General features: G+C 40.9%; 1 protein-coding gene across 2 annotated transcripts in view; it reads right to left on the reverse strand.

The window, feature by feature from the left end:
- Positions 1-27,659, reverse strand: part of DCX (doublecortin) — an 84,567-nt gene that overhangs the window by 17,151 nt on the left and 39,757 nt on the right. The window contains exons 4-5 of one of the 2 annotated variants that reach the window (XM_063346367.1): positions 11,165-11,267; positions 7,036-7,173 (exon numbers count right to left, since the gene is read on the reverse strand). In XM_063346367.1, coding sequence (XP_063202437.1) covers positions 7,036-7,173; positions 11,165-11,267 — 241 coding nt within the window. The remainder of the gene's footprint in view (positions 1-7,035; positions 7,174-11,164; positions 11,268-27,659) is intronic. The other variant, XM_063346368.1, reaches the window with a different exon arrangement.

Here is a 27,659-nt window from a genome sequence, read left to right on the forward strand (position 1 = left end):
GAGGCAAAGAGCAGATCCCAGGTGGGTATAACGCTGCTGCGCCACTAAAAATCTGCTGATGACTTATGGTAGCTAAGGATTTCACATAAGCTCAGCTATTGGAAACCATTCTTTATAACCAGCTTTTATTTGAACTCATTTGGGTTTTTTACACCGTGTTATTCTTTGTGTATTATGTCTTATTTATGTAATTCTATTTGCTTTGCAACCTCAATTTACCTTAAAGCCCCGTTGTGCATATGACACATCCTTTACTTGCATGATCATGTGTAGAACTTGTTTCATAGGATCCTTACCTCCTTCAGCACACAAGAGCATTTGTACTCGGGAGATAAATCAGATTTGTCCAGCAAATGAGAGGGAGGATGGAGAATATAGCATCATGTCATGTTTGAGGTGGCTATGAGAGATGCAGGTAAAATGAATTCTCTGTCTGATTCTCCCACAGATATTCTAGCCAAACTTCTCATACGCAATTGTTCCTTGAGAGTTGCTGAGGTTTGCTTGGATGACTGGGACTCTGGATCTGAATGTCCAGCAATGATAAGCACGGAGACCTGTAAAAAAGGTTAGTGGGGTCCATCTTTTAAACTCACATTTCTATCAATGAACAGAACTGGAAAAAGCTGGGCCCAGGGATCACAGTGAGCGCTGAAAATGTGTGGAAATATCTCTTTTTCTAACAATTTGTAAAATAAGGTTAATACTCCTTACTCCATTGGGGTTCCCAGCTTTCTGCAGATGAGTTCCTAGTTTGAGGAGCACGTACTCATACATCACAAAAGTGAGAGAAAGAACTATGAAATATGTAGATAGTTTTGTCTCCAGGTCAGGACTTGAAGTATCACCAAGAAAATAAAAAGAGGCAACAACCAGAACAAGAACAGCATAAAGCAAATGTAGAAATAGCAGCTTATTTAGTGAGCACAAGCCACCCTGCCCTCCAGGACAGAAGAGTCTGCAGAAAAAATAAAGACTCCATTGTAGTGTTTATTCACAAGTGGAAGAATTCAGATTGCACAGGCATCCTTTGCTCAGGCACCTCGTAACTCCCAAGCACTCAGCTCTGCAGCGTTGACACCCTTTTCCCATCACGTTTTGGTCTGAGGGTGATCTCTCCGCTGGATGCGTACTGTGGATTGTGAGCTAGCAGAATGCAAATAAGTGCACGTGGGATAACAAGCTGCTCTATCTTGTGTGCAATCCAAAAGACATCTGCTGCCTTTTTAACACATTCATATATAATGACCCTGGGGAGCCAGATCTGCAGTCAGGACAGACTGACGTCCTGTATCTGTTTTGCTAATTGCTGCTGCCTTGTGAATATGCTTTTGTCCCTCTATCCAAACCCTTCCATTAGAGGACTGAGAAATTAAAGTCCTGCAGCAGTGCCTCAGATCCCTGCTCATCGGCTCCCTGAGCCAAATCAAGGCAAAGCTGAAGAAAGACATTTTCAAATTTCAGCTCAAGGACCTGTGGCTCTGTACTGCAAAGGACTAAGATCATGCTGGTTTTAAAAATTTTAAACTCTCCTATCACAGCACACGTATTTATACAACTGAACCCTTGTTTGTTGTGAGTTACTTACTGTAAGATAAATCCATATTTTTATAACAAAGTAATGGCAAATGACATCATTATTTTCTCCCCTATATTTCTCCTCTGAGATGTATCTCTGTCTTTTGTTTGGTTTGACTTCTTATTGGAGTAGTCTGTTAAAGAAATTTTGCCAAACTTCCTGCTGACCCTACCCCATTTAAATTTCATGGACCATTGCAGCAGCACAGAGACTTATCTCCTTATGCCCTGTTTTCCTCTGTCATGTTAGGAGAATGAATTGGCTGGTATACTGCAGGTGTAGTTTAGTCTGGATTTTATTGCTTTAAGCTATGTCATTTATCAAAGCTGAATGCATAGAAAGAAAAACAGAGGCTAGAAATAACCATAGAAGCTTTGTAACTCCAATTCTGTGCTCTACATTGGAATCAGATATATTTGGGTCATCCCCAATAGAGATCTTATTTTTTAAAAGCACCAAGTCTGACAGGGACTCACAGGCTCCCTAGGAGACCTGCTTCAGTGATTAAGATGCTTAAAATTGAAGTGTTCCTAATATCTGATCTATATATCCCTTATTAAAGATTTAATGAATATCCTGTCATATCCCTGATAAACACACAGAAAAATTGATCCTTATCCTCTTTTTAATACTTCATATGCATTTGAAGCATGTGAAATTGTCCCTTCTCGATCTTCCTTTTTTCTAAGCTCAATCAGTCCATTTCCTTCAGCCTGTGTGAACCCTAGGAAATTTCTTTGGGATTCTCTCCAATTTGCTTATGCCTCTCTTAGCATGTTCAGTCCGTACTAAAGTACCACAATCCAAGCTCAACTAAGGCCAGATAAAGACACCAATCCCTTCCAGTCTCAATTCACACCTGATATAGGAGAAACTAGTTCAGCTCTACTAGCTAACATTTGGGAGACAGAAGAGAAAGGCACCTGGATACATTCTTATAGAGGGAGAAGTAAAATCCTGCTGTATTTCGCTAACCCCACCTTGCTGGAAGCAACATTTTTGGGGGAGTAGGGGAGTTAGGTGGAGGATATAGATGAGAGACTGCATCACAGCTTCAGCGCCAAGGAGATGCGAAACTAAAGGATATATTGGAAGCCCAGTGGGAACTGCTGGCAAAGCAGCCAGGGCCTTTCAGTCAAACTGAACCAGGAGACGAAAACAGCCCCATGATGGAACGATCAGCACAGTGTCTGGAGGAATAGCTGGATTAAAACAGAAAGACACTGGCATTGCTGAGAAGGCATATATATGGGTTGGGAGTTAATGAAAGAAGGAAGAAAGCATTCCCCTTGGGAATATAAGGACTGTCATCTGTTACCATCTGCTTATAGAAAGACACTTCTTCATTCATTCATTTAATTCTCATTCATTCATTCATTTAGTTCTCATTCATTCATTCATTTAAATGACTGTATGGTAAATAAAGAGATAAAAGTACCGTGTCAAGAAAACAGTGTTTCACATGTTTCTGTAGATTAGCTACCTCATTTTTTGAATATCCTTGGAGCTGAAGGGCTCTGGCTGCCTAGAGGGAATTGAGCTTTTCACAGCGAGGCCATGACACAACTAGGCAGGAGGCAGATTACCTCCGGCAGAAGGTAGCAATTCAACCAGTGAACTCGAATTGCTGCAGCTGGGAGCTGGCACTCTCTGTGCAGTTGCACTTCTGTGCACAGCCTTTTGTCCTGGCATTTTCTAACAAAATATTTTGTTTATATGTTCTTTGTTGCTCCATGTTAGTTCTTGTTATTTTGGAATGGGAGCTGACCACTTAGGTGCCTCACTACCAGGACCGCTGTAACAAGACAGTCAAGGAATACATTACAGTTCACATCTAGCTGGTGATAGGAGTGATTAAATGGCTTGGAAACTGCTTCCTTTTCAGCGCTAGATTTACAGACTTCCTATGTATATTTCCTTCTGTATTCTACTGTTGTTCTGACTCAGAGGTGGCCCCAGAGACCACAGTCAGGAACAAAGCTTTGGGTGCCATCAGGGGAAACTGGACTCCAGACAGCAGTATGCTTTATGACTCTCCCAGAAAGCTAGTTATCTATGTTTCTCATTGAGAAGTAGATCACTAAATCCATAGCCAAAACCAGAAGGAGCAAAGGATATCAAAGATGAATGGAGATCACCTGGCACAGAAGGCAGATCCCTACATAGAAAGCTTCCAGGCTGACAAATCAACTCAGACGGGGATCTACCTACACAGTCTATGACAATGGCTAACACAGCATTGAGTCACACAGTTGTGTTCATTCACCTGCGTCACCCAACAGTTTACTGCGGCAGCACTGAATGCATTAGAGAGCGTGCAGGTTGCAGGAGCAGGCTGCAGGTGCAGGATCCACTGGAGTGTAGACAGTGGCCTTGCTAGGGTGCAGCTTGCCTCTGTTGGAAGGTCTGGAGCACATGCTACAGCTGCTCTGCTGCTGGAGATGTCTTTTGTCTCTGGCAATCTGTGAGGTAATAGCTTTGGTTTTACCAATATTATTCTCCAAATGCTTTCAGAATACACAAAAAGCCCGAATAAAGAGCCTCAAAGCACTTCCCTGTGCATGATTCCATGGGTAGATCACAGAGCTCTGTATACAGATTGGTTATCCCTGTCTTGGACGATCCATTGGGATAGAAGGCATGAACAGCTTAAATGATGCATTCAAAGCCATGGAGCGAGTCAATGAAGGAGACTGGGATAAAACACAAGTCCCCGAATACCCCAGCCTGTGTGGAGGATAGCTGCTGCTCAGGCACAAAGCATTTCCACAGCTTCGAATGAGAAGTGTTTTATTTATATTGACACCTGAAGATCAGAAGTGTTCCTACAGTGAATGGTAGAGAAAGCAGATGCAATGATTGCATGCTGCCAACGTTACATCCTCAGAATTAGCACTAGCAAGCTCTGCTGAAGCAGTATTTTTCTGTTCTCTCTGTGATATAACAGTGACTTATTACTTTTGTCCGCTATCTGCTGGCAGCACCAAAGCTCTTGCCAAGGAGTGAGGCACAGTTGTGCATGCACAATCTGCTTTAAGCCTTAGCTGCCTCTGTGGGCCATACATGCGGACCACTGTCCACATGTATATCTACCGCATTCTCATTTTTGCTGCTGATAAATAATGTACCATTTTCCCATATGCTATAAGAGGGAAATAGAATAATTGGGATGAAAAATGGAAAAAAATAACATCCTTTTCTGTAACTGTGGTGTGCTTGTAATGAGGAGGGTTCAGACTTCTTTCACTCAAGCAGCATGGAGATTTACTTCAGAATCTGCATTTACATCAGTGCCCAGATATGTCTGGGCTTAGAGACCATGGTGGAAAAAACGATACAGAAACCTACATGGAGAAGAACTGAAAAGAACAGCAACTAATAACACAGAATCAAGAAAACCCCAAGTTCTGATATGACAACCATAACGGAGTGAAAGACAGCGAAGACAGAAGGTATAAATGGGTAGGAGATCAAACACATAGCAAAAATATTTAATATACTTGAAATAAAACTGCTTTTAAATCCTTTCACAAATGAAATAAGTGAGAATGCTGAAATAAAAGATGGGTCAGATCATCTTTTAATAATCAGGCTTCATTGAGCATTCCTTGCCTTTTTAATGCAATAACTTCAAAATCCAGCTAAACCTGTTGATTGTTTATGTAAATGTTGACTCTTAAGTAATGTGTTGACCTACTTTCTTTATTACAAATTCAAGGGACAACAAGACAAGATGGTATTCTATTTTCCTCTCTGTCCTGAGAAAATATCTGTCTTTATATACCTTTCCAGCGCTGAGAGAGTTCAGTCATTTTTTATTCTCATTAAGGAGGAAAGGCTGCCATTTTTTTCTGTACTGAAATCACAGGAGAGTATGAAAGACCCTTGTCTAGATGGATTAAAGAAACCTGATTTGTTCTTCATTACTGATCTTAACTCCAGGAGCTGGCTATTGTTCAGCATTTCTGGTTATTTTAATCCCCTTCTGAAAGGCTCTACTAACTGTGTTCATTAAACTTCATCAGATGACTCACCATTTTGTTCCTGTGAGTCATTCAATCAGTTAAAATCAGGAACACAATAGTTGCCATTTCACATTAGACTATATGTTCATGCAATAAAGTCTAGTTCTGATGGTAATTAGCACCTGATGCTTATGGAGAAGGTTTAAATGCTGTTTCACAACTCATGCATGAGCTGACTCCCAGATCATTGAATGGAAGTTCTTTGGTTTTTTTTAAATCAGCAACATATTTTCCATCATGTCTTCAATGTACCTATGTAACTTTACCATGCATTTGGGATTTTAAAAGCTTTTCAGATTATAGCAAGCCTGAGTTTAAGAACAGCCAACACTGCAATCTTGAAGGAAAACTCTACGAATGCAGAATCACCTTACAGAGAAATAACTTTTTAAAATCACAGAGTCTTGGCATGTGCCAACCCATTTCACATTGTCTCTTTAAGTAGCTGAAGAGCATCAAGAGACCGTAAACAAATTAACTACTTCCCAGGGAAAGTCTTTCTGAATCCTGTCAGGAGAATTTTATATCCAGTAATCCAGTATCTACTGATGGTCAACTGTTGTGTGGTGTTCACATGCAATATATAATGTGTTACCATGAAGGTGAAACATACATTCTGTTTTGTATCACCTGTTGATATTATAGGTCACTTGAATTTAAGCTATGAAACTCTTATGGAATCCTGCAGTGCTTATTTGGTGATTTGGCCATCTTAGTGAAAGGCTATGTCTGGTTCTCTTTTGGAAAAAAACAGGCAGACAGATGACACACCTAGACATACACTCTCTCCATCATGACTCTAAAAACTATCAATTACCAGAAGTGTGATATTCGGTCCAGCCTTTAACTTATAGGCTCTGCAGCTCTCCAGGCGTGCTACACCACCAATCCAGTTGCTACTGAAGAGGGAGGGAGGCATTTCAAATGGTGTAAGCTGCTGCAGCAAATCAGGATTGCCATTTTCCTTCTCTTCTATTACTGAACGAATATCTCACTGTCACATCAATGAGCCCATCACCAGCTCCCCAATTGCAAGGTCATTGGTCTTCTTTAAATAATGATTAGAAGGGGACACTACTGACCTGCACAATAATTAACATTTGTATTGCACGGGAGGTTATTCTAAATCATTCTGTATCTATAGGGAACATATGGGAGCACTGTGGGCCTTGATTTCCTGCTTGTGAAATGGAAACTTCTTTTAAAATTTTGCTAGGGGAGGAGACTGTGGGTGGTATGACCTAAAGCCACAACTACACTTAACTGACCAGAGAATTCCTCTCCAATATTTATTATGTGCGCCTGTGCAGTAGCACTAGCTTCTTGTTTTTAAAAAATGACACAGATTCATATGCAAACACCCAAGGTCAACGTATCCAAAACCACCTTTGAGCACAGTTAATGTTCAGACACCAGAAAACAATCACTCACCATCTTGATGGTTACCTGAATCGGCTGGAGACTTGCTGCGGCGCATGGGGGCTGGACTCTTTGCTGAGCTCTTCTGAGGGGTGGGAGATGACTTACTGCCTGTGGCATTCGCAGGGCTCCCTTTCATCACCCGGCATTCTAAGGAAACAAGACAGCAACTGTGGTTATGTCCCTACCTACTCTCGCTGCCTATGGACACCAGCTATGAAACACCCAAGAGCAGCTTAGTGCTTTGTCTCCAAAGAGCTGTAGAAAATATCAATGGCAAAAAAAGCTGATATCTCCACGTTTTCTCCAGGGCAGAAAGGAGACTTTTTAGAGGAAGGTCAAGAAGAAGAGCTTTGCTCCTCTAGAGGAGATGCTGAGACAGCGTATGTCAAGATCAGGTTGGCTCCCTAGCAGCGCCCATCTCCTTACCTCTGTCCTATCAAAGATTTTCTGCCCTTACCCTTGCCTTGGTTCTCACCAACTAGTGAGCACAATGAAAATGGTCAACACTGACTGAGGGAAGAATCAGGCCAAAAAACCAGTTAATTTGCTGTAAACCTTCTGCAAAGACCTAGTAATAGGAATGATGAGTGGAATTTTTGCAGGTGCAGAAAGCCAGCAAACAGCTCGTGGCATGATGTAAATGTCTCTTAAGTGGCAGATGGGACATCTGCCCCAGGAGGCTTTCACCCATCCCAAATCAACCTCTTCTGTGGTTTCAACAAGCTGCAACTTTTCCAATGCAGAAAGCAAAGAAGACAAAATGGTTTTACAAAACACATCCTCTGTCCTGGCCACTCATCTCTTTCGGAAAGGTTTGTATAAACAAGTCTAGTAGATTTATGTACTTAAAGACATGAGCAGATGAGAACCCCAACTGTGTTTTCTTAAAAAATAAATAGGCCAGGAAGAGTGGAAAATGTAAACATGATCTACAGTGTCCTGCAGAAGGGAACTGAAATGCTAACAGACCTCTGTGTGTCCCAGGATTTCAGGCATGCCAGATTTTCAAAACCGTGAGAGCTAACACAAAAAGCACTTTCCACCCCTCAAGTTATTAACTTAACCCAGTTAAGAAGGTGGCAATAAAAAAGGGATTTCCTTTTTGTCAAATGCTAACTGGTCTCACTTCATCTCCTACAACAGATTGTCCTCACCAAGATGTGAACACCAGGTCTTTTTTACAGACACGAATTAGATGTTCCACCTACAGACATTTTTTTTGTGGAAAAGCTCAGCTCAAGCATGCATGGGCTGGACTGAGGACTCCCTTGACTGGATTCCCTAATGGGAATCAACTAAGGCAGCACATAGCGGATAAATAATTGGTCAACCAAAAACAAGTTGTCTGACCTAAATGTATGTTTTATTTATTTATATATCAGTATATCTATGAAAATGTAATTGCCTTAAATTTTTCCCCAGGCTTTCCTCATTCTCAGACAGTCAAGAGTCAGTCTCTTCTTCCAGATGGTTTGCGAGAGAGTTCGCTGTTGGGTCATGCAGTACAAGAATATGAAGAGAGGATGCTGTGTGCTCCAGGGATACCACATGGTGACAATTAAACCTACAATGAGTTTATTCTCTCTCCTGCTAAATGGAGTTTGGAAACTGTAAATCAGGGCTAGAAAAAGTTATGTGTATTTTTTTCAAAGGTACTTGACTTCTCACAGATGATGCCACAGAAAGGCTTGTAGGGCTCCGGCACCAATATATCCCCAATTTTTTATACATGAAGAGCAGTAATAATGGGGGGGGAGGTGTGGAAGGTAGACTATCCCTCCTCAATACTAAAGAATATCGTGTTTGATGAGACACTGTGAAATAGCCTGTAGGGAGAGTGTGCAAATAACTGCTCCTGGTGTTAACCAGCCAAGCCAAAATATGGGGAAAAATCATCTTCAGTCACTGCAGAAGTAATATTTTTCAAGGCTCTTACATATACCTGTTTAACAAAAACTGTGCAACATTTCGATCTTAATGCATGATTCATTTGCCCAGCCATAGGCACCAAATACCATGTGAGATACACTAGAGTACAGCCTCTCCAGAGCAGAGCGTGTCTCCTGAGGCCCCTGTGTGATATCTGTCAAACATACATCACATGCGTATCTCAGAAACAAAGGGGGTCTCACAGAGTGTCAGACATCTATGTTTAGTCACCTGAATTACTCCCTAAAAAAATAAACCTAAAAAGTGAAAATAGCTAATGTTGCATCTTCTCAAGAGCTTTCAAATTTACTTTCTTCCCAGGGAAGTAATCCCTGGAAAAGAAACTCAGCTTTGCATTTTCCAGCGCAGAAAGGCTGACTCTGAGGAATCCCTCCAGCTCAGCCATTGGCAAGTGACAGTACACCAAAGGCAATCACTGAGCATTTGCACATCTTGAAACAAGGTTCTAAAGGTAGAAACCTGACTGTGCTGAAGTTACTGTAAACAGGCCTCTAAACATCAAGGGAGGGGGCTGAGGGGTGTGACATTTCCATGGCCTGATGCTGAAACCATCAGGGTACGAATGAGACAGCAACTTCATCTGGAAGGTGCTCAGCAACAGGGATTACAGGGCGGAAGCTGTGGTGGGCATTCAGGAGGAAAAAGATGACATAATCCTCTCTTATGCTGTTTCTCATTTTCTTTCCTGATGTCCTGCCAGAGTTAACATAATAACCAGCAATCCAAGTGCATGTCATCCAAAGCGGCAAGAAGAAGTACCCCGTGAGAGAGGAGATTTTAATAAATGACATTCATCTGCAAGACCTCAGGACTCACAGTTTTCTTGCAGCATCTGCCTCATAACAAGGAAGGATGATGGGTGCAAAATGGGAAAACGCTGCTGGCTAATAGCTCCTCATCTGCTTCTTGAGAGGTGCTGGGCACCCCTACTCTGAAAATACCACTGTGAGCTGTAGTTACTCGGTGCCTTCCCAACAGCAGGCTTGGCTTGTTTTTGTTAGAGAAATACAAGCTGGAAAAATCAGTAGTAACCAGGAGTGTAGGCAGAGAGCTGGGCTTCCCATCAAGTTGTTCTGCCAGGATTGCATCCAAACTGTTTTACAGTATGGAACTCCCTGTGGAGCTGACTCAACTGCCGAGTGTTAAAAAAAAATATGAAGCTCAGGTTACAGATTGCTTCCCCAGCCTGACACTGGTTTTATTCTCTGCCTGCAAAGTTTCAGCTGAACCTTGGAAACTTCCTTTGAATTACCCAAGACCATCAAATGGGTTCATCTGGAGTACACAGGTCAGAAGTACCAGCATCAAATGAAATCAGGCTTGCAAAGGAGTCATAAAAATACAGTGTTTGAAGATTAGAGGCTGCTTCACTTCCTGGTATACAGCAAAAGTCCTCTTTGGTCTTCAATGCCAAGCCAGTTTGTAGCACGTAAGACACCATGGGGCTTTCAGTCCTTATACAGGATACCTAGAGCTTTGGGAAATGAGCCTGAATATTTGGAGACCACATTTTCTTCTAGTTTAAATGGTCAAAATTACATTAATTTACTCTTGCTGCTCACTGGCACTAGCAGACAGCCTGCACTGTTGGTGTATACAGTTGCCAGTGGGGTAGGTGGTAAGTAACTCCTACAAGCAAGGTCTGTATATTCTGTGAAATCAAAGATTTCATGGCTTAATTGATCATAGAGACTCCCATTATTACAGATCTGTGCTTGCAGTTGTAACAGGGACAAATAATGGTGCTGTCCCAGTCCCCTCCCTAAAAAGGGATTTATTGCCCTGCTTTTTGAATCAGCAGAAGAAAGCAGTGGAGGGACTGATTTTACTTTTAACTGTGCTTTTCCCCATTTTTTAATATTCACATGTCTACTGTTTAGTTCTCAAAAAAAAAAAAGTAACTATCTGACTGCAGCTGGATAAAACGGAAAGGATATACACTACCAGATTTTGCAGTAAATGTCAAATAGTGTAGCAAACCATCCATTCTGATTTGGGCTACTTCAGTCTGTATTTGCCCAATTATAATATCCACTGACTGTACAAGTATCACAAAAGGATGTTAAATTCCATGTACTACGTCTTAAAAAACAGGAAAAAAAGCATGCAGCATTATTATCTGATACAAGCAAATGAATGAAAATAAAATAAAAACACAGACAGAAGAGCAGCCTGTGTTTGATGTTACCGCTTTCATCCAGAGAAAAGTCATCCTGTGCATAGCGGAATTTTTCTGGACCACAGGCGATAAACACATCATCATCCCCAAAGAAATCGTGGAGACAGGTCACCTACAGAGAGAGGAAAGTCGTTTATTTTATTTTTAATTGGCAACATTCTGATGTGGCTTAGTTTTAATTTAAACAGGAGGGAGCTGCCTCTCCACTGTTCCCCCTGTCCCATGTTATTCAGTCCTACTTCCCATAAGGCTGGTGCGCAACACACGACTTCTCTGGGCAAGCCAAGAGTAAAAGCGTAATTTGAAAAAGAGGAAAAAAATTCCCAAGTACCTTGCAAATTCTATGAAGTATGGCATTTCCAATCCATTCAGGAGCTGACAGAATACATTTGTAACCCTAATGAATGACACAGGCATTCCCGAGCTACTTCTGAAACAAGAAGCTGGGGTGCCCCCATGCCATGTTGGTAGGCAAGGCTGGGACACCAGCGCCCATGCTGATGAATATCTTAGTACCAACAGAATAAAAACTCAAAGAACCACTAAGAAGGCAAAGAGCTGCTGGGCACAGCACAGGTGCAGAAATGTGACTCTTCTGGAGCAGGCAGTCTTGATGATAGGTTTTAAAGCCAAAAGGTTTATCTGCACCATTGAGGGAGAGGCCCAAAGTGTCATTGGGCGCCCTTCCCACCCAAGCATCATTTAAATCCACAGATTGACTCCAGATGTTGTGTCTCCTTCTCCCTGCTTTTGCCACTCCGAGACAGAATGATAAAGCACCATTCCTCACTGCAGAGCCGCCCATCCCACAGAAGGCTGAGGGTGGGGAAGGTGGTTACCAAGTGGGAAAGACACAAGACAAGGGGAGGGGAGGTGTGCGGCAGCCACTGCTGTGGGAGCTCTGCCCTAGGGCTGCTCTGTGGGAAAAGGAAAAGCAATAGCTTTCAGTCACCTAAAACTAAGACCCCTGTCTGGGGACACTACAAAAGCAGGATACAGAAACCTGAGATAAACAGAAGACCTGGTCATGCTGGCTAATGGCTGTGAATAACTTGCTTCTCTTTTTTGCTATCCTAAATAGGGGGAAATTGTATCTTGCAGTACCTGAAGCTCCAGACCCATGTGATGCCTTTCAAAGAAAGATGATGCTCTTCTGTCTTCAGAAAATGCTTTCAAAACTCATATGAAGTGGAAAGTAACACCGTTTTGAAGACAAGAAAAACAATACCGAGAAAATGTTGGAAGGCCTAACTTCAAAGCCTGTGTGTAGCTATTCAAGAGGCAAGTATTCAGCACAGCACCTGCCTCTAAGGGCTAGAGGAACAACAAAGTACCTCATTGACTTCAACCTGAGCTCCTGACATCCCAGCCATATACCGAAAAAGTATTGTGTCAGGAGGAGAAAAAATGCTCATCTGCAAGCACACCAGAGCGGAACATCTCCAACATCAGCCAGCCTGGTACAGACCATCAACCACTGGGTGAGCCCAGGGTAAACGTGTTTTTTTTTTGAAGTTCCATTTTTTCAGGAGTCCATTCCAAGCGACCACAAGATTGGCACTGACATTTATAATGGAGGTATCAGGCTGACAGCTGATGCCCAGTGTTTTGGCATGTCTGGGCACTGGAGTCTTTGCAGAGGGTAGATGCATTGCAAGGGACTGGAGAGAGCACTGGAGGTAACTGTGGGGAAACTTACTGTAGACAGAGCTGAATTTCCATATCTACTGATCCATTTGAGCTGGACTGTGAAAAGTTAATTTCAAGCTCTAATAAATCAACTATAAAGAAGGCTTTTGGCTATCTTAATAAGGCTCAGTATTTCACACTGGTTAATATAATGTATAATTAAAGCACTGCCTAAGAGTGCCAGCTCTGGTTAAGATGCCAAACATTTGCGAAAAGCTTGCTTTTCACATCAGCATGACTTTTAAAATGGAGCAAGCTGAAATCTGCTATGGCTTTGACCAAAGGTAGAATTTTCTTTGCAAACTTCAGTGAATTCCAATTTCTGTTTGCCTAAAATTAGGTTGAAAATAGTTAGCATGTTACCTATAGAGAATTCTCCCACAGAAATTCGACATTTCAAACCAGCAGTTGGTATTACAGTTCTCCCCCTGAGGATGCACTGATTCATTTGCAAAGAATTGGGTTTGGCTCAATACACACGTTCCCATTTGAATGCTAAGTACTATACTTAGGGCATGGAAAAGACTTATGGCTTGCTTAGCTCACCCTTCAGTACAGAAGCCCCTCTGCAGTTAAACGTAGTGCAAAGCTAGATCACAACACAAGGGTTCAAAACTTTCCCAGACTTTTAGATGAAATCAGTAAGAATCCACAGGTGCTTTTATTGTCTCCACATCATAAGTCAAAGTGTATATTTTGTCCTTGAAATACTCACAACCACCACAAGCAAAAAGAAAGTCCGGGCAATGAAGAAAGCCTTCAGATCAAGGGTTCAAACACGATGGAAAACTACCAGCATGCACAAGAATAGAAACCCGATTACATGTCAAGCAGAGATACTTGCAATTCACTTTTCTGCATTCTTGTCCCTTCAGATAGTAGGATGGGTACTGGATGTTGGTAAAGAAATTAGATAATCTGCTTGTTGAGCTCCTGATATTCAGCATACAACTTATGTATTTGCTTTATTCGTTCACTTTTGTTTCCTGCTGTAACTTCCACTGTTAAGAACTCACCACAACAAGGTAGAAAAGACAGCCAAAAAAGAACGCCACTCTCATTAAATAGGGCAAAACATTGCAAAATTCAGAAAATAACAGGTGTCACATATTAGGCACTTTTAGCTATGTTGCTTATGTTCACTACCTGTGTGGCATTTTCTACTTACCTTTTGTTTATTAAACTTAAATCCTTGATCATTACTGTATGTCCCTGAAACATGCCCCATATGTATTGCTGTCTATATAAAGTCACTGGAGTAAATTTTCTCTGTGAAAACATATGACCTAAGTGCTGGATCTCACAGCACCAGAGCCAGCTTGCCCGAGTGGTGCACGGAAGAAAAACACCAGGTGAAAGCCCTACACATGCTCATCTATTAAAGACATGAAACTAGAGGGGACGCAAGCCGGGAAGTGCGACCATGGGCTGCTCTGTGGCTATAGCTGGTTCCAGACCTTATTAGTCACTATGGAACATTTCAGGGTTGTTCTTGACAAATAAGGCCAAACCTCTACCCTGCATTAATTGTTTTAGGGGTTTTTGGTGACTCCAGAATAACCTTGTAAGTCTTCTTAACTCCATTCTTCAAAAGTCTTTTTTCTCATGTTTTCTCAGTAGAAATAAAAAAAATAGTACAGGTCTCCCTGCAAGCAGTCTGGATTGTTTTGAAAATACATGTTCTGTTTTAGCTTACTCTAATCTACTGTTCTAATTATACCCAATATGGTTTGGAACACCATGAAAACCCTGAAAGAAAGTTCACATCAACAAAAATTTACCCCAGCCGATAACCTGAAAATCATTGTTTTTAAGTGCTGCGTTTTGCTCTTAGCTATAAATTTATTAAAGCACAAGACAAAAACTGATAGTAGCCTGCTAGTGCATAAACCACTGCTGCTACCTGAAAATGGTGATTTTGTTGGTGACTGTTATCATGCACCCTTAGCAATGACACTCGAAACCATCAAATTAGTATGATCTTGTCTTTTTCCATTTTTAAGTCTACAAGCTTTTTTACTTATAACAAAAATTACACTTGTGTATAATTACAGTAGACAGGATAAATAGCATTCATTTCCAAGATATTTGCACATGCCTTTGTTTAAAGCAGGATAATATTTAATTTGAAATTCAGGATTAAAAAGACAATATTGACTTGAAAAGGATCAATACTGCATGGAATGTTTTCTCTCCAATTCCTACAGCTTAAGCGATTCTGATGAAGGAAGTTAAATCTTCACACTCCAGTCAATAAGGCACAAATTTATGTATTACAAAATAATTATTTCTAATAGATTTGATGGTAACTTTTTTTTTGTGTCAAGGTTTGATTTTTTAAAAACTTTATAATGTATATTATGGAAGAAATAGAAGTTGGTAGAGATTAACAGAGATTTTAGGGAGTACAAAACTGCAATTAGGTTTTCATTAAGTGCGGTTTCTTTTCTTGTTAAATGAAATCCTTCTCTGCTTATATTAGAAAAACCTTCCCTGAGAGGACAATATAGCTAGGATTTACAAGAGGGGATTTCTGCAGTGACAGTCCATTACTGTCTGCTGCAGCAACTTTAATTGTAGAAAGGAAAGATGCAGCCTTCTGAGAGATGCTGAGCCTTCTTGTTCATTTTAATGCAGTAGTTGGAGAACTAAGCATTTTTCAGGATTTTGACAAAATGGAGCTTGCCTCAAGCATCTTACTGGATGCGAGCTCACAGTTTGCTGAAATATCTGTGATGCTACAGATAATCTGAGTTCACCTGGAAAAGGAGCAGTAAATATACAGGATATATATATATATTTATATACCTGCACAGCTGTGAATAACTGGCTATTTCTACCATCCTCCAGGAGGCAGCAGCAGTACTTAAAAATTGCAATTGATTAATAAATAAAATAATTCAAAATAATTTGAAATCAAAAGCCTGAAGACTTAAGCCTTAGTCTGAATCACCTATCAGGGCCAAACCTCTTGTGCTTTAAAAGGGTGTTATGATTAACCGACTTCTTTTTGTTCCTTTTCATAATCTGCAGAATGACAGTGTTTGCTGGGTCTGCATGGCTAATGGGTCGCCCTCACTGTCACTGTCTACAAATATGAAGATCATCACAGCAGTAACATAGGCTCCAGCCACGTTTCGGTTCCTTTCACTGCTGGATCGAGCTCTGCAGCTCCTGTGGCTGCCACTTTAGCAGGAGGCCTCTGGTAGCCTGGACTGGCCATCAGTGTTTGTCGAGAAGATGACAGAGCACATCTCTGAAGAGGAATACATCACCAGGAGGGTTAACTGAACTGTCTTTTTCACCTTTCTGAGAAATGTCTTTATCAGAAGTTCCTATTTTTAGCTGATGGAGCCAGGTAAGCCTGAATGATAAATGATCAGACACTGTAGATAGTGATTATTCAGAACAATGATTTATGTACACAGTCCTGCTTCCAGACTTTCCATCTCTTCCTTATGTCATGGAATGAGGAAAGCCTCTGCCTCTACCTAAATGGTCAGCAGAGACTGGCAAGGGAGATTTGGAATAACATCAGCACATGTTCAACCTGGGGGGTGAACATCTTCCCTCTTGGGAACTGTTATCTTTAGCCAACTGCTTGACTCTGCACAAGTCTTAAGAAAAGTGAAGGCCAGTGCAAGGCTTCTTCCTCTGCTCCGCTCTCCTTTAGTCATAATGACTTCATTAACTATTGTCTCTGTAATATCCCTCCTCTTCAAGAATTTCGACACAGGACAGAAAGCGATACTGGTACATAGGTAGCTTCAAACTGTTCCCTAAGTTTCTGCAAATCTAACAGTTATGCTCAAAGAAAAGAGATGTCCATTTGCTTTCTTTAAATCATCTTACTTCTCCAGCTTGTAGGCTTCCAGAGTTCAGAACAGGAGAAAAACTGTCTTCGGAAACAGCTTCCTTAAAGGCCAGAAAGACATAGGAGATAATTTGCATGCCATACACACATAAAGCCTACCAAGAGCAGAACTGAATTAAGACATACTCTTATTTTCTAAGTTGCTTTAATAAATGCTATAAAACTGAACACATCTGACCATCTGTTACCTAAAGACAATTAACATATTTTAGATGCCTGCTCATGTCCCTTCTCTTTCATTGCTAGATGGAGTTAAGGAAGTCAGATGAGCAGCTAGACAGGCACTGAGAGTTAACTGAGCTGAGAATGTAACTAAAATCTGTTTAAACTCTGTTTTAACTCAAACCAGAAATCTGATGGACTTATTTATACTCCAACACCTGTACCCCAAGTCAAATTGGCAGCGGTATGTTTATTTCGGGTGAGAAGCCAAAGTTCTAAATCACAAAGGCAACTGTGCTTTACAATTAATCCGTTGGTGTTTGCAATCAATAAAGCATGGTACAGAAACCAAACACATACAGACTTGTCCACAGGAAGACTCAGCAAGGTCATGTGCCAGAGTGAATATCGGGAATTAATGAACATGCAGAGCAGACTTAGAATTAACTGCTTTCTCTTCTCTGACAAGCTCTTCACCACGTGTCCAGAAGGAAAAAGATTTCAGAAGCCTTAAGGGGTTAAGGGGACATGATGGAAAATAAAGATGGTGATATTGGAATGCACAGCACTTAATACTTTATTTTTAACAGTCTGAAGACTGCAAGCCCAAAGCAGACACTGAATTGATTTACATTTTATTAGATTCTGGTTTCCTGCATTTAAAAAGAAGAGATGTTTGGATTCAATTATTTCTTTAAACTATGCGCACACACACACACACTCAATAGATTCCACATTTGCATTCACAGAAAGAGAATTACTTATCCACTTTTACGAAAAAATACTGCTTAAAATGGATAAGCAGTAGAAAGATGAGCAGAAAAAGCACAGATATTGACATTCAAAAATGGATCAGGAGCACTCCTGCATGCCCAGCCCATGCCATGGAAGTATGTGCAATTACACTTTGGGGAGCCCTTCTCTGAGCTACTCAGCAGTAAGGGATCCGCTCTTCCATCTCTGCTCTCCTATGCCACCAAACATCCACGTGGAAACCTGGCAGGACCATGGTTGTGCTGTCCCCTCACTACCGTGTTTGCAGTGAGCCATCATGAAGGGTAGGAAAAATCATCTCTACCATCTAGGTTTCAGGGCCAGTGATTTGACCTCTCACTAGAAACATTCAGTGGGATTTCCATTCTTTAAAACATTATTCAGAGATCTCAACTTTTTCTTGTATTCGTGGAGAGCCATCGCTACATTTAAGTCCACATAGCTTGATTGAAACAATCAAAGTCCACTCTTCTGTAGAGACTTTTTCTTCCTTTCTCACCTTCAGAAGAGAAAATTCTGGGCAAGTCAGCATGATCAGGTGTTTTCTTTGATGCAAGAGGGAATTTTTACACCTTTTTATTGGTGAAAAATGCAGATCCTCTTAATTAGGCTGTCTAACTACAGTAGGTTGATTATGAGTGCTTTATGTCCACTTGGACTATTTTGTTTAATACGACTGAACCACAGTAGGGACACCAGCTTCCCACCAATATGCATTATTTCTATAATAAGCATACGATGCTTATTTAAGTGGAATAAGAAATATTCATGCACGTATGTGCACGGCAGCTTGTAAGACTTCATGCATGAAGAAACACTGCTCTCGAAAGGGCTGCAGCACAAGGTGCCTGTTTATTTAAGTATTGGAAATGGATAAGTTTGAAATAGAATAGAATAAAAAGCAAGGGGGAGGAAAGGTCAATAGCCAAGATACCCGGTAGGAATGTTAAAGCTGAATTTAATATATCTGGTGAATTAGTGGTGCTTCCAAACTGTGAGAAATCCAATTAGCCTCTGGAAGAAAGGTTAGTTTGTTATCCCCCCATTCCATATACATACAGAGGGGACTATGAAACAGATATTCAGGGTGTTCATTCTTTTTACCTAGAAGAAAGGCTTGCTCTTGCATTCATGAGGGTATTAGGCTGAGGATAAACGTGCTGTACAGTCTGGGGCCATAAGGAGCACAGCCATCAACGCCAATATATAAAAGATTACCCTTTCTCAAATTAGAAAGCCATAAACCCAGAAATTCTAGGTGACAAATTAAGATTATGAAAGGAAAGATTTCTATGACAAATTGCCCCAAAAAACACTTAAGAATTCAGAGAACTGTCAAACCATTCTTCCTCCTTGTGCCCCCTCGTCACTCTTGAGAGGGAACAGTAGTTCTGGACTACAAAAGAGCACCAGAGACTTCGGAAGTAGCACGACTACACGGCCAAGGTTAAGCAACGCTACTTGAAATGGGAGTCTTGAAAGTAGGGGCACAGGGAGCCTATCAACCTACTTACGGTCAGGCTGAATGGAACGGGCTGGAATTTCCAGTTAATGGGATTTTCAGCAACAAGCTCCTAAAACCTATAGCTGTTGCCAATCCTGTTGTGCATATCTGCATAAAAGAGAAAGGCTCTTGTTGAGCTTTGTGCGAGTTTTTCTTTAACTGTAACAATGGTACTAATGGTGATGGAGAGGCGTTGGTAACCCTGGTTAAAACTCAAAGAAAACACCCTGTACCAGGATTGAATGGTTTGGTGCGTGCCTGCAAGAAACCCCCGCCATCTTCAGGAGCACCAAAAGAATATTACCATTAGCTGACCAACAGGCCCAGAAGGGTGAAAAGCTACACCAAGCCTTTACTGCTTGTAAGAAGCTCTAAGGGACTGTAGGAGACCAATAGCCTCACCCTGACTTCATCTCACAACTGGTCCCTGGTTTCCCCAAGGAGCCCTTACCTCTGTACCCCACACCACAGCACCTACCTCGTGCATGAGAAGGTCAGAATCAGCATCCCCACAAACACCCCTCTGCCGGCTTTCATTTGGGGAAGATGGTGAGGAAGGGAGGAAGTAAAACTGTGGCTGTGAGAACTGCTCTCAGCCCCACATGCAGTGTGTGTTGTCTGCTTAAAAGACTAAGATGATGTCTTGTCTTTCCTTACCCACTAGAGGAGTGCATGGGAGAGTCTTTAAGATCATCTGATTCCAATTCCCCTGCCATGGGCAGGGACACCTCCCACTAGACCAGGCGGCTCAGAGTCCCATCCAGCCTGGCCTTGAACACTTCCAGGGATGGGGCGTCCAGAAGTTCTCTGGGCAACCTGTTCCAGTGCCTCACCACCCTCCTCAATGTCTTATAAGTGTTCCTGCCTCCTGCTCCTTCTTTTCTCTTATCAGTCAGCATTATGTAAAAATACTTCCTCCAGTTAATTACTTCATGGTCAGATGCACCAAGAACTTAATTCTCAGCCCAAACATTTCAAAGGACACTACATCAGGCAGCTCTCAAAGAGAGATCCATCCCTTTGGACTTTCACCCACCTGGGTACGGTTATGGGCTTCAGCCCAGTACAGCAGTGGCAGTGGCCAAAGATGAACCCTCACGGGGGGACAAAACTGATTTATTTCCATTTTCCAGGAATAAGTCTACTGTCTTGCAACCCACCCATTCTGCCTAACTACTGCCCAGCATGTAGCCATGGAAGCAGAGGGCAGCATGCCTGCACAGTGCTTTCAGGCAGACTAAAGTTCTGGCAAAATGAAGAGGATTACATAGTTGTATGAAATAGCAGGATTTGTTCCTACAGCTTCTTTGGGATGTGGTGTAAGGAAACATAATTCTGTCTTCAATAATCACCCAGAGTGGCAAAGGAAATTATATTAAATACGGATAGATTTGGTTTCCATGTAACAAGTGGATGTGTTTTACTCACTGAGGCAACCTTTCCTTAAGAAATGTAGTTACTCGACGTTGTCATGAGTCCTGCTGACATCAGTAACTTCCTTCCAAAATAAGTGCTAGGGAAAAATCAGTGTCAGACTTATTACTCTTAGTGCATCAGGAGAGCTTGAGGACACTTCAGTTTAAGTCAAGCATCAGCACTGACTTTGAAAGCAGCACGTTTGGAACTGTCTGTCTCCCCTAGCACAGCAGCACACCAACACACTTCACTACGGATAACCTTGTCTTCCTTGGCATTTGTGGTAGACAGCATATGTTAATTAGGATTATGGCAATGAATTATCACAATTTTTCCTGGGGAAGATGCACTCTAACTCAGCTGTAATTAAAAACCTTTTCTGACCAGACAAGTCTATTCTGTCAATTCAGTTTATGCACATATTTGTATCTCAGCCTGCACTGGTTTTACTCAGGGTGTAGGTCTCCAATTACACAGACTTTCAAACACCTCTGCTATTTTTATCATATCTGAAGATACTTCTTCTATTAATTAATTCTTGGATGTGACACTGAGCTCATATTTTGTACAGGTCCGCCGCTATTTTGTTCAACTTCTGCAAAATCCCACTTTCTCATCAAGGGAGATGTCGAAAAGCTAACATTTTCACTTCATCCTATCAACTTTAATGGAAAAAAGACACAAGTATGAAATATTCAACCTTCAAATTGTCCTTCCTAATACACATCTCCAAACCTGACAATGAACAAACTGTCCTCTCTGCCAACATTGTAATGTCGTTTGAGCCTATGGATCCACGTCAGCCTAATTCTTGAAGAAGATGAGAAGATGCAACCGGTTCTGTACTGGCTTTGCATTTCACCCCACTCATAGCATCAAAGCTGTTTCTCAATTGCAAAAATATTCTGTAAAGGCTCCTAAAGGCAGTTTGACTAGTTAAATGTCAATGTTTGCAAGGATCTTTATTACACTCTTAATTCTGGAGATTAATGGGAATTAAAAATGGTGTCCTTTAAAAATTAAATTGTAACAGATGCTACATTAAATCTAAAGGAAAGTAGCAATTGCTATCAAGCTGTTCTTTCAGGGAGTTAAAATTTCTTCCTTAATTATAATTCTGAACAAGTTCTTTGTGTTTTGGGAGATTTACTGAATTTACAGCAAATGCATATACCCTCCCTATCGGAACAATTTTGTTTTCACCCTAATTTCTGTTAATCTTTGAATAAAGCTATTAATTTTTTTCTAATTAATGGGTCTTTTCAATTCAGCTGACAGCTAACAGAGTAATGGAAAATTCAGCATTATGTCCTGAGCTAAACCATATTAGGATAGAAATTAACAATGTTAAGCAGGCTGTGAGATAAAAATACTTTGTACAGAACATGCAGCGAGGCTGCTGAAATGAATGTCCCAAAGCCTCTCACATGGAAATGCCTTTTTTTTTTCTTTTTTTCTTTTTTTTTTGATATGAAATATATCCCATCCTTTCCATGTCTACAGGACCAATGACAAGTTCTAGCTTAGTATGCAGTAATGTTAATAGGATAATTGATGCAGGAATAGTGAAATAGATGATGTGTAAAATGGCAGGCTGCATAATTGTCTGGAGTGAGTTCAAGCATTTCTGCAGTGAAAAATAGTCCTGTTTTATAATCCTATCACGTCTCCTTGCTGCTGCATAGAAAGCAAATTTCATTTGGAGATGATCCCAAGATGCAGTTATTTACTAGGGGGATTTCAAAAGGCAGAAGGTTAAAGCCTTCTTGCCCCAACTAAATAGCACCGGGGAGAGGTATTAAAGGGGCCACACTAATTTTGGGAGTATTGTTCAAATTACATCATTATAATAGATGTATAGCACATGAGGGTGAATCCTTGCCATTGAGTGGTAGCAGAAGAGTACCTGATAAAAACAAAACAAAAAAAGCGCCATTCCTTTTTAATATTTTACCTTTCTTTTGAAATATGCAGCAATATGTGATGGAAGAAGGGAGGGGACAGAAAGAAGAAGAGTTTTAAAAATTATGATGCAATTAATTTCTGCTTCTCTGAAACATGCAAGAACCATTACATTTGGATGGCATAAAATGAGTCGTAGACTACTGAAGCAATTAGAAACTAATTGTTATGAGATTCTCCCAAGAGATACATGATGAGAGAAACAGGAGACGGCCAGAGACTTACAAGCAGAATTGTGTCTGTTTCTTTCTCAGTCTCTAAGAGATAGCAAATTCCACTTCTACAGGGGCAGAGGTGACCATATGAGCTCATAGATCAGCCAGCTGCAGATAGTTGTACACATCGACATTCCCTTTTTGCACTGTCTCCAGCATAACTGGGTACTGCTTTTCTTATTAGAATCACAGAAATAGCACATCTGGATTTTTTCCTCCTCTCTCCATTGCTGCATGAATTCATCAGCTCTTCACCTGTCCTTCACCCTCCATCTCTTCCCCAGCCCTCACCCCTCTAGACCAACTATGTCTTTTCCATGATAAATGGATCCTTTCTGCTGGGGTGTAGAACATGAGCCTGGCATCTGCCCGCTCAGGACTTCTCTCTGCTGCCACTGACACTAACAGGAACTGGACTGAGCTGTTCATTCTCAACAGCACTCTGGTGTGAGAGAATAATGAGCACACATAGCACCTTGCAGTTGTCTTCACCTTTCCACAGGGAAATATTGTAGATTCCTTCCTTCCCTGACCCTTCCTGCTGATTCTCACCTCTGCAGAAAAGAAAGCATTTCTTTTCCCTTGCAGATTTTGAGTCAGCTCAAAATCTGATCTCACTTATGCACCCAACAACCCTTGGTCAAAGCACCAATTCTGAGTCCTCATTGTGACTGGAAATCAGTAACTGTGCAACTACAGTTAAAAGAGAAGGATGTTAAATAACCCTTTGTTAGGTTCAGCAAAGGTGATACCTTAATATCAATTAAAAGACGCAGGTGGTTTTTTTGTTTGGTTTGTTATTGTCGTTTTGTGTTGGGTTTTTTTTATTTTGTTCTGGATGCCAGAAAAGAAATAAGGCTTGCTGTCTGGTCATGGTGGAAATGCTGCTCATACATAAACTTATGTGTAAACACTGCATAAAGACTGAACATACAGTTATGAAAAAAAAAGTAAACAAAAGGGCCAAATCTGTATTGGCATACAAGCCCCTTGGTACAAATCTACTGAAGTCAAAAGAATTCTACAAAGCATCAGTCTGACTTTACTCCCTGATTAAACTGACAGCACTTCTAAAACTTTGTATTATTATTCTTTCCCCCTCAAATGTTTTATAACTCCCCTTTGCTCCTTTCCCCTTTCGTCTTAGATAATTTTTGACAGGTAATCCAGCAATATCAGCCTCTCCTGTGGAGATCTTCTCTATACCCACAGTGGTATACTTTCAATTTGCTCCAGCACTCTAACAAACATGTAGTGCAGACAGTGAGGGCTGAGCTTTTTTAAGAAACATTGAATGTCTGCAATTCCAGTTGGGTTCAACACGAACTACAGAAACACAGCATCTCTGAAGCATGGAATAGCAGGAGTAAGTGGAGAGAGGCAATTGTAACAAGACCAGTGCTATATTTCCATTGGTATCTCTGAAGGAATACTGTTCAGTCCAGAAAATATATTTCCATAGGGAACGTGGTGCTAGAGTTCACGAAAATGTTACTGTACTAAATCAACTGCATTTCTTCTTTCCCTTATTTTTTCCTCTGTACCAAGAGGCAGTAAAGCATCTGTGACCAAATAAGGCAACACGTGAATATCCTTTAAAAAAAAATTAAAAAATCCCGTCCTGACAATTAACATGCTGGTGCAGTCAATTCTTGGAACATCAAATCTACTATGATACTTGCACACTAGACTGATTTAACAAGCGTTTTGCTTTTGCTGTGCTGTTTTGAACTCAAACATGCCAAAGTAATTTTAAAAACTCAACACTGCTTTTCCTCAGTAGTCCAGGCTAAATATTTTGTTTCTTTCCTCTAGAGAATACATAATCCACACCATTGTATTGCTTTTGTTCCAAAGCAGCATTCTTGGATAAAAGAAAAAACTAGCTCTGGCTGCCTAGAAGAAAATTAGCCTTAGATAATGAATGGTATATTTTTCTTTGCAACTACTTTTCTTTGTAATACCTAGGCAAGAATTAAATTCTCTTACCCGAGCTGACTTATATGTATAAAGTTTTACTGAGAAGTATGCTGTCCGTTTTCCCCAATTATCTGATTTGGTTCTGTGGATCCAGCCACCGTCCCTCTAGTGTGTTGTATTAAGTCACAGTTTTTGAGTTCTGACCATGGAAATCACAGTTTTGGCCTATGCAATGTGTTTTGTACAGGGCTCTTGCCGAGCACAGGATCATGATGCTCAGGAGCCACAGGTTACCGGGAGAGCAGTGGGCAGAGCTCCTGTTAGTCGTACGCAAACCAAACTCTTCTGGTTATTACTAGTTCAGTGAGATGCTATTTTGCATCCAAACTTCCTTCACTGGAAGCAAACCCAGAGTGTATCAGTATAGAATTATTTAAGGACTACCAGGTGTTCATATAGCTAAGCATTATATCACAATAAGACATTAATTCATAAGAAAAAAAGTGGATTTTTAGGTTATTCCGGCTTCTTGATGTAAAAATTAGGCCAGTGGTTGGCAGATAAAGTTTCTGGTCTTTTCCTAAACAGATTTTTCTTCTCTTCAGGGTGCAAATGTAAATCTGGGAAGTCTTATCTTACGGCCCAAGCCTTTGTTTTTGTAATCCTCTTTAAGGTGCCCAGCTCACCTGTATTGAATTAAAAATAAAGCGTCAATATTGTAAGCCTTTCCACTTTGCTCCAGTGTTACGCTCTGATTCTGCCTTAAACAGACGTGTCTGAAGGGACCCTACGGGTGCTTATTCAGTCCTTTGCATCTCCTCTAAAATAGACGTTGGATGTCTCATCCACTGTAACACCAGAGAATTTGGTCTTTGATCTTACCCTGGTTAGCACTACATTCACGGAGACACACGGGCAGGTTTGAGCCCTAGATATGCTATCAGTGCTTGATAGCTGCTCTAATAACTGTATGTGGTGCAGAATGTAAACAGTGTCGCGTATGTACTTTTGAATGAACAAGACAATGAGATACAAAGAGCAGTAGTATTACATGTTATGGTGCCTGAGGTATAGTAGTGAGCCATGTGAAAAATAATGCCATTCAATATAGAATTTCCTTGTACTAGATTTAATTTTGCATGTGCTGATGAGAATCTGGTCCTTTTTTTAGCAGGTAGCATCATATCAACATATAAGAAAAGGCATTCTATTTAAATTGTATATGTATTCATTTTATTGTCATTACCCACTCACGGTTATAGCCACTAATAAGATGACTATTGCTCCCTTGTTTGTGTATACAGACCAGCTTGCCATCTGGGGGTTAATGAATGATAGCAAGTGGAAGCATGAAAATAAAATTAGCAATGCCCAGTTCAACCCACTTTATCAAACTCATCAGCTTATAGGATTAGCAATGGATTCAGTGCAAATCTCTGCTATGGGTATTACGAGCAAGATTCATGCCAATTAGCAGTAACAGCAGATTATTTGGGAAGAGCACTGACAACAGTTAAAAGCTCCTTCTACTTTTAAACTATGTTGTTAGGACATCCATTTCAAGCATTCATGTCCACTTATAAGACTATTTTTACTGATCTCCCAAGTGCTATTTAATTTCTTACGTGCATTCATGGCATTGTTTCCTGAGGCAGTGAAGACGACTGAATCATTCCTTTTCTAAATTAAGTCATGCAGTAGCTACTCTCAGCCTCTTTGGATTCAGGTCAGGTTGCTCTCAGCAGAATCCAACACATATTACATTCTTCTCTCCTCTATGGCAGATGTGATTCTGATCACACAGAGGTCAGAAAATTCCCTATTGACTTCAACATGTGTGGGATCAGGCCCTAAATCCCCATAACAATCAAGAGACCTGAAGGAAAGTATTGCAGTAATCTATTGGTGGATGCCACTTAAGCAGTGGAAGGCTTCGGCCTGGCTCCACCAGAGGAACGTTGCTGGTAGCATATAGCTCCAGGCTTCTGCAACATGCAGTTCTCCTGTGGGCATCAGCACAGCAAAGTCCATATATACATTTCATGGATAATCTGATTAGAAAATGACAGCTTTGTGGAAGGTAGACTTTTCCCATATACTGTCATGCCTACAAGACACGGACAAGGCTGAAGCCAGTGCCATTGTAGACTAAAATACCCCTTAGAAAATCAAGTTTGATACATTTTTGGGAGGAGGAACTTTTCTCTGCTTCTCTACAAATAGGTTGTAATAAATTACTGTACTTCCAAGACAGTATCCTGCCATCTCTGCACAGCAGCTTATTTGGAGCCATGGGGGATGTGTGAGCTGTTACCACTCTGCAGCACCTGCAGGGGCAAGGGTGGCCAGTTTGGTCTAATTCCAGACACACACACACACACACACGCGTTACACACACACACACACACACACTCGCGTTACAGTTACATTAATAGACACCCTCTGCTTTTGCTCTAAAACAGTTGATAATCTCTTAGCCAGTTTATCCTGAATATAACTAGTATAATATAACTAGTTATTTACAACTGTGACAATTATGTTGAAGCAATTTGTGTGCAGACATAATTACGGTCCTAATGAAGATTAACTTAAATTAAATGCTTTTAATTACAATTTACCCAGCCTTTGGCTATTGTGCAGACAATATTCTGACATTTATGCCTCACCAAAAATGAGGTTTATACTTTCCTGTGTCAAAGCTGACCATAATTATTTACTGGGTATTTGATGTGAGATGCTGCTGACATCGCAAAAGGTTTCAGTGCTGTAAACCACGGTGCAGAAGGATTAGAGACTGAACCTTTGTCAGTCACTTTCAAGACCCATTTGCTCAAGCTCCTCTGATACTCCATCTGCCTTCATGATTGTAAGTACTTCTACCTGTATGCTCCAGCTTTCTCCAAAAGCAGAGAGAATGTTGCTTTTTATTTCAGTAGGAGCATGTGGAGGCCTGCATATTTATAAAATTTGCCAAAGTCCCTTCTTCTC

This window comes from Chroicocephalus ridibundus, chromosome 9 (assembly GCF_963924245.1).
Source record: "Chroicocephalus ridibundus chromosome 9, bChrRid1.1, whole genome shotgun sequence".
Taxonomy (NCBI): domain Eukaryota; kingdom Metazoa; phylum Chordata; class Aves; order Charadriiformes; family Laridae; genus Chroicocephalus; species Chroicocephalus ridibundus.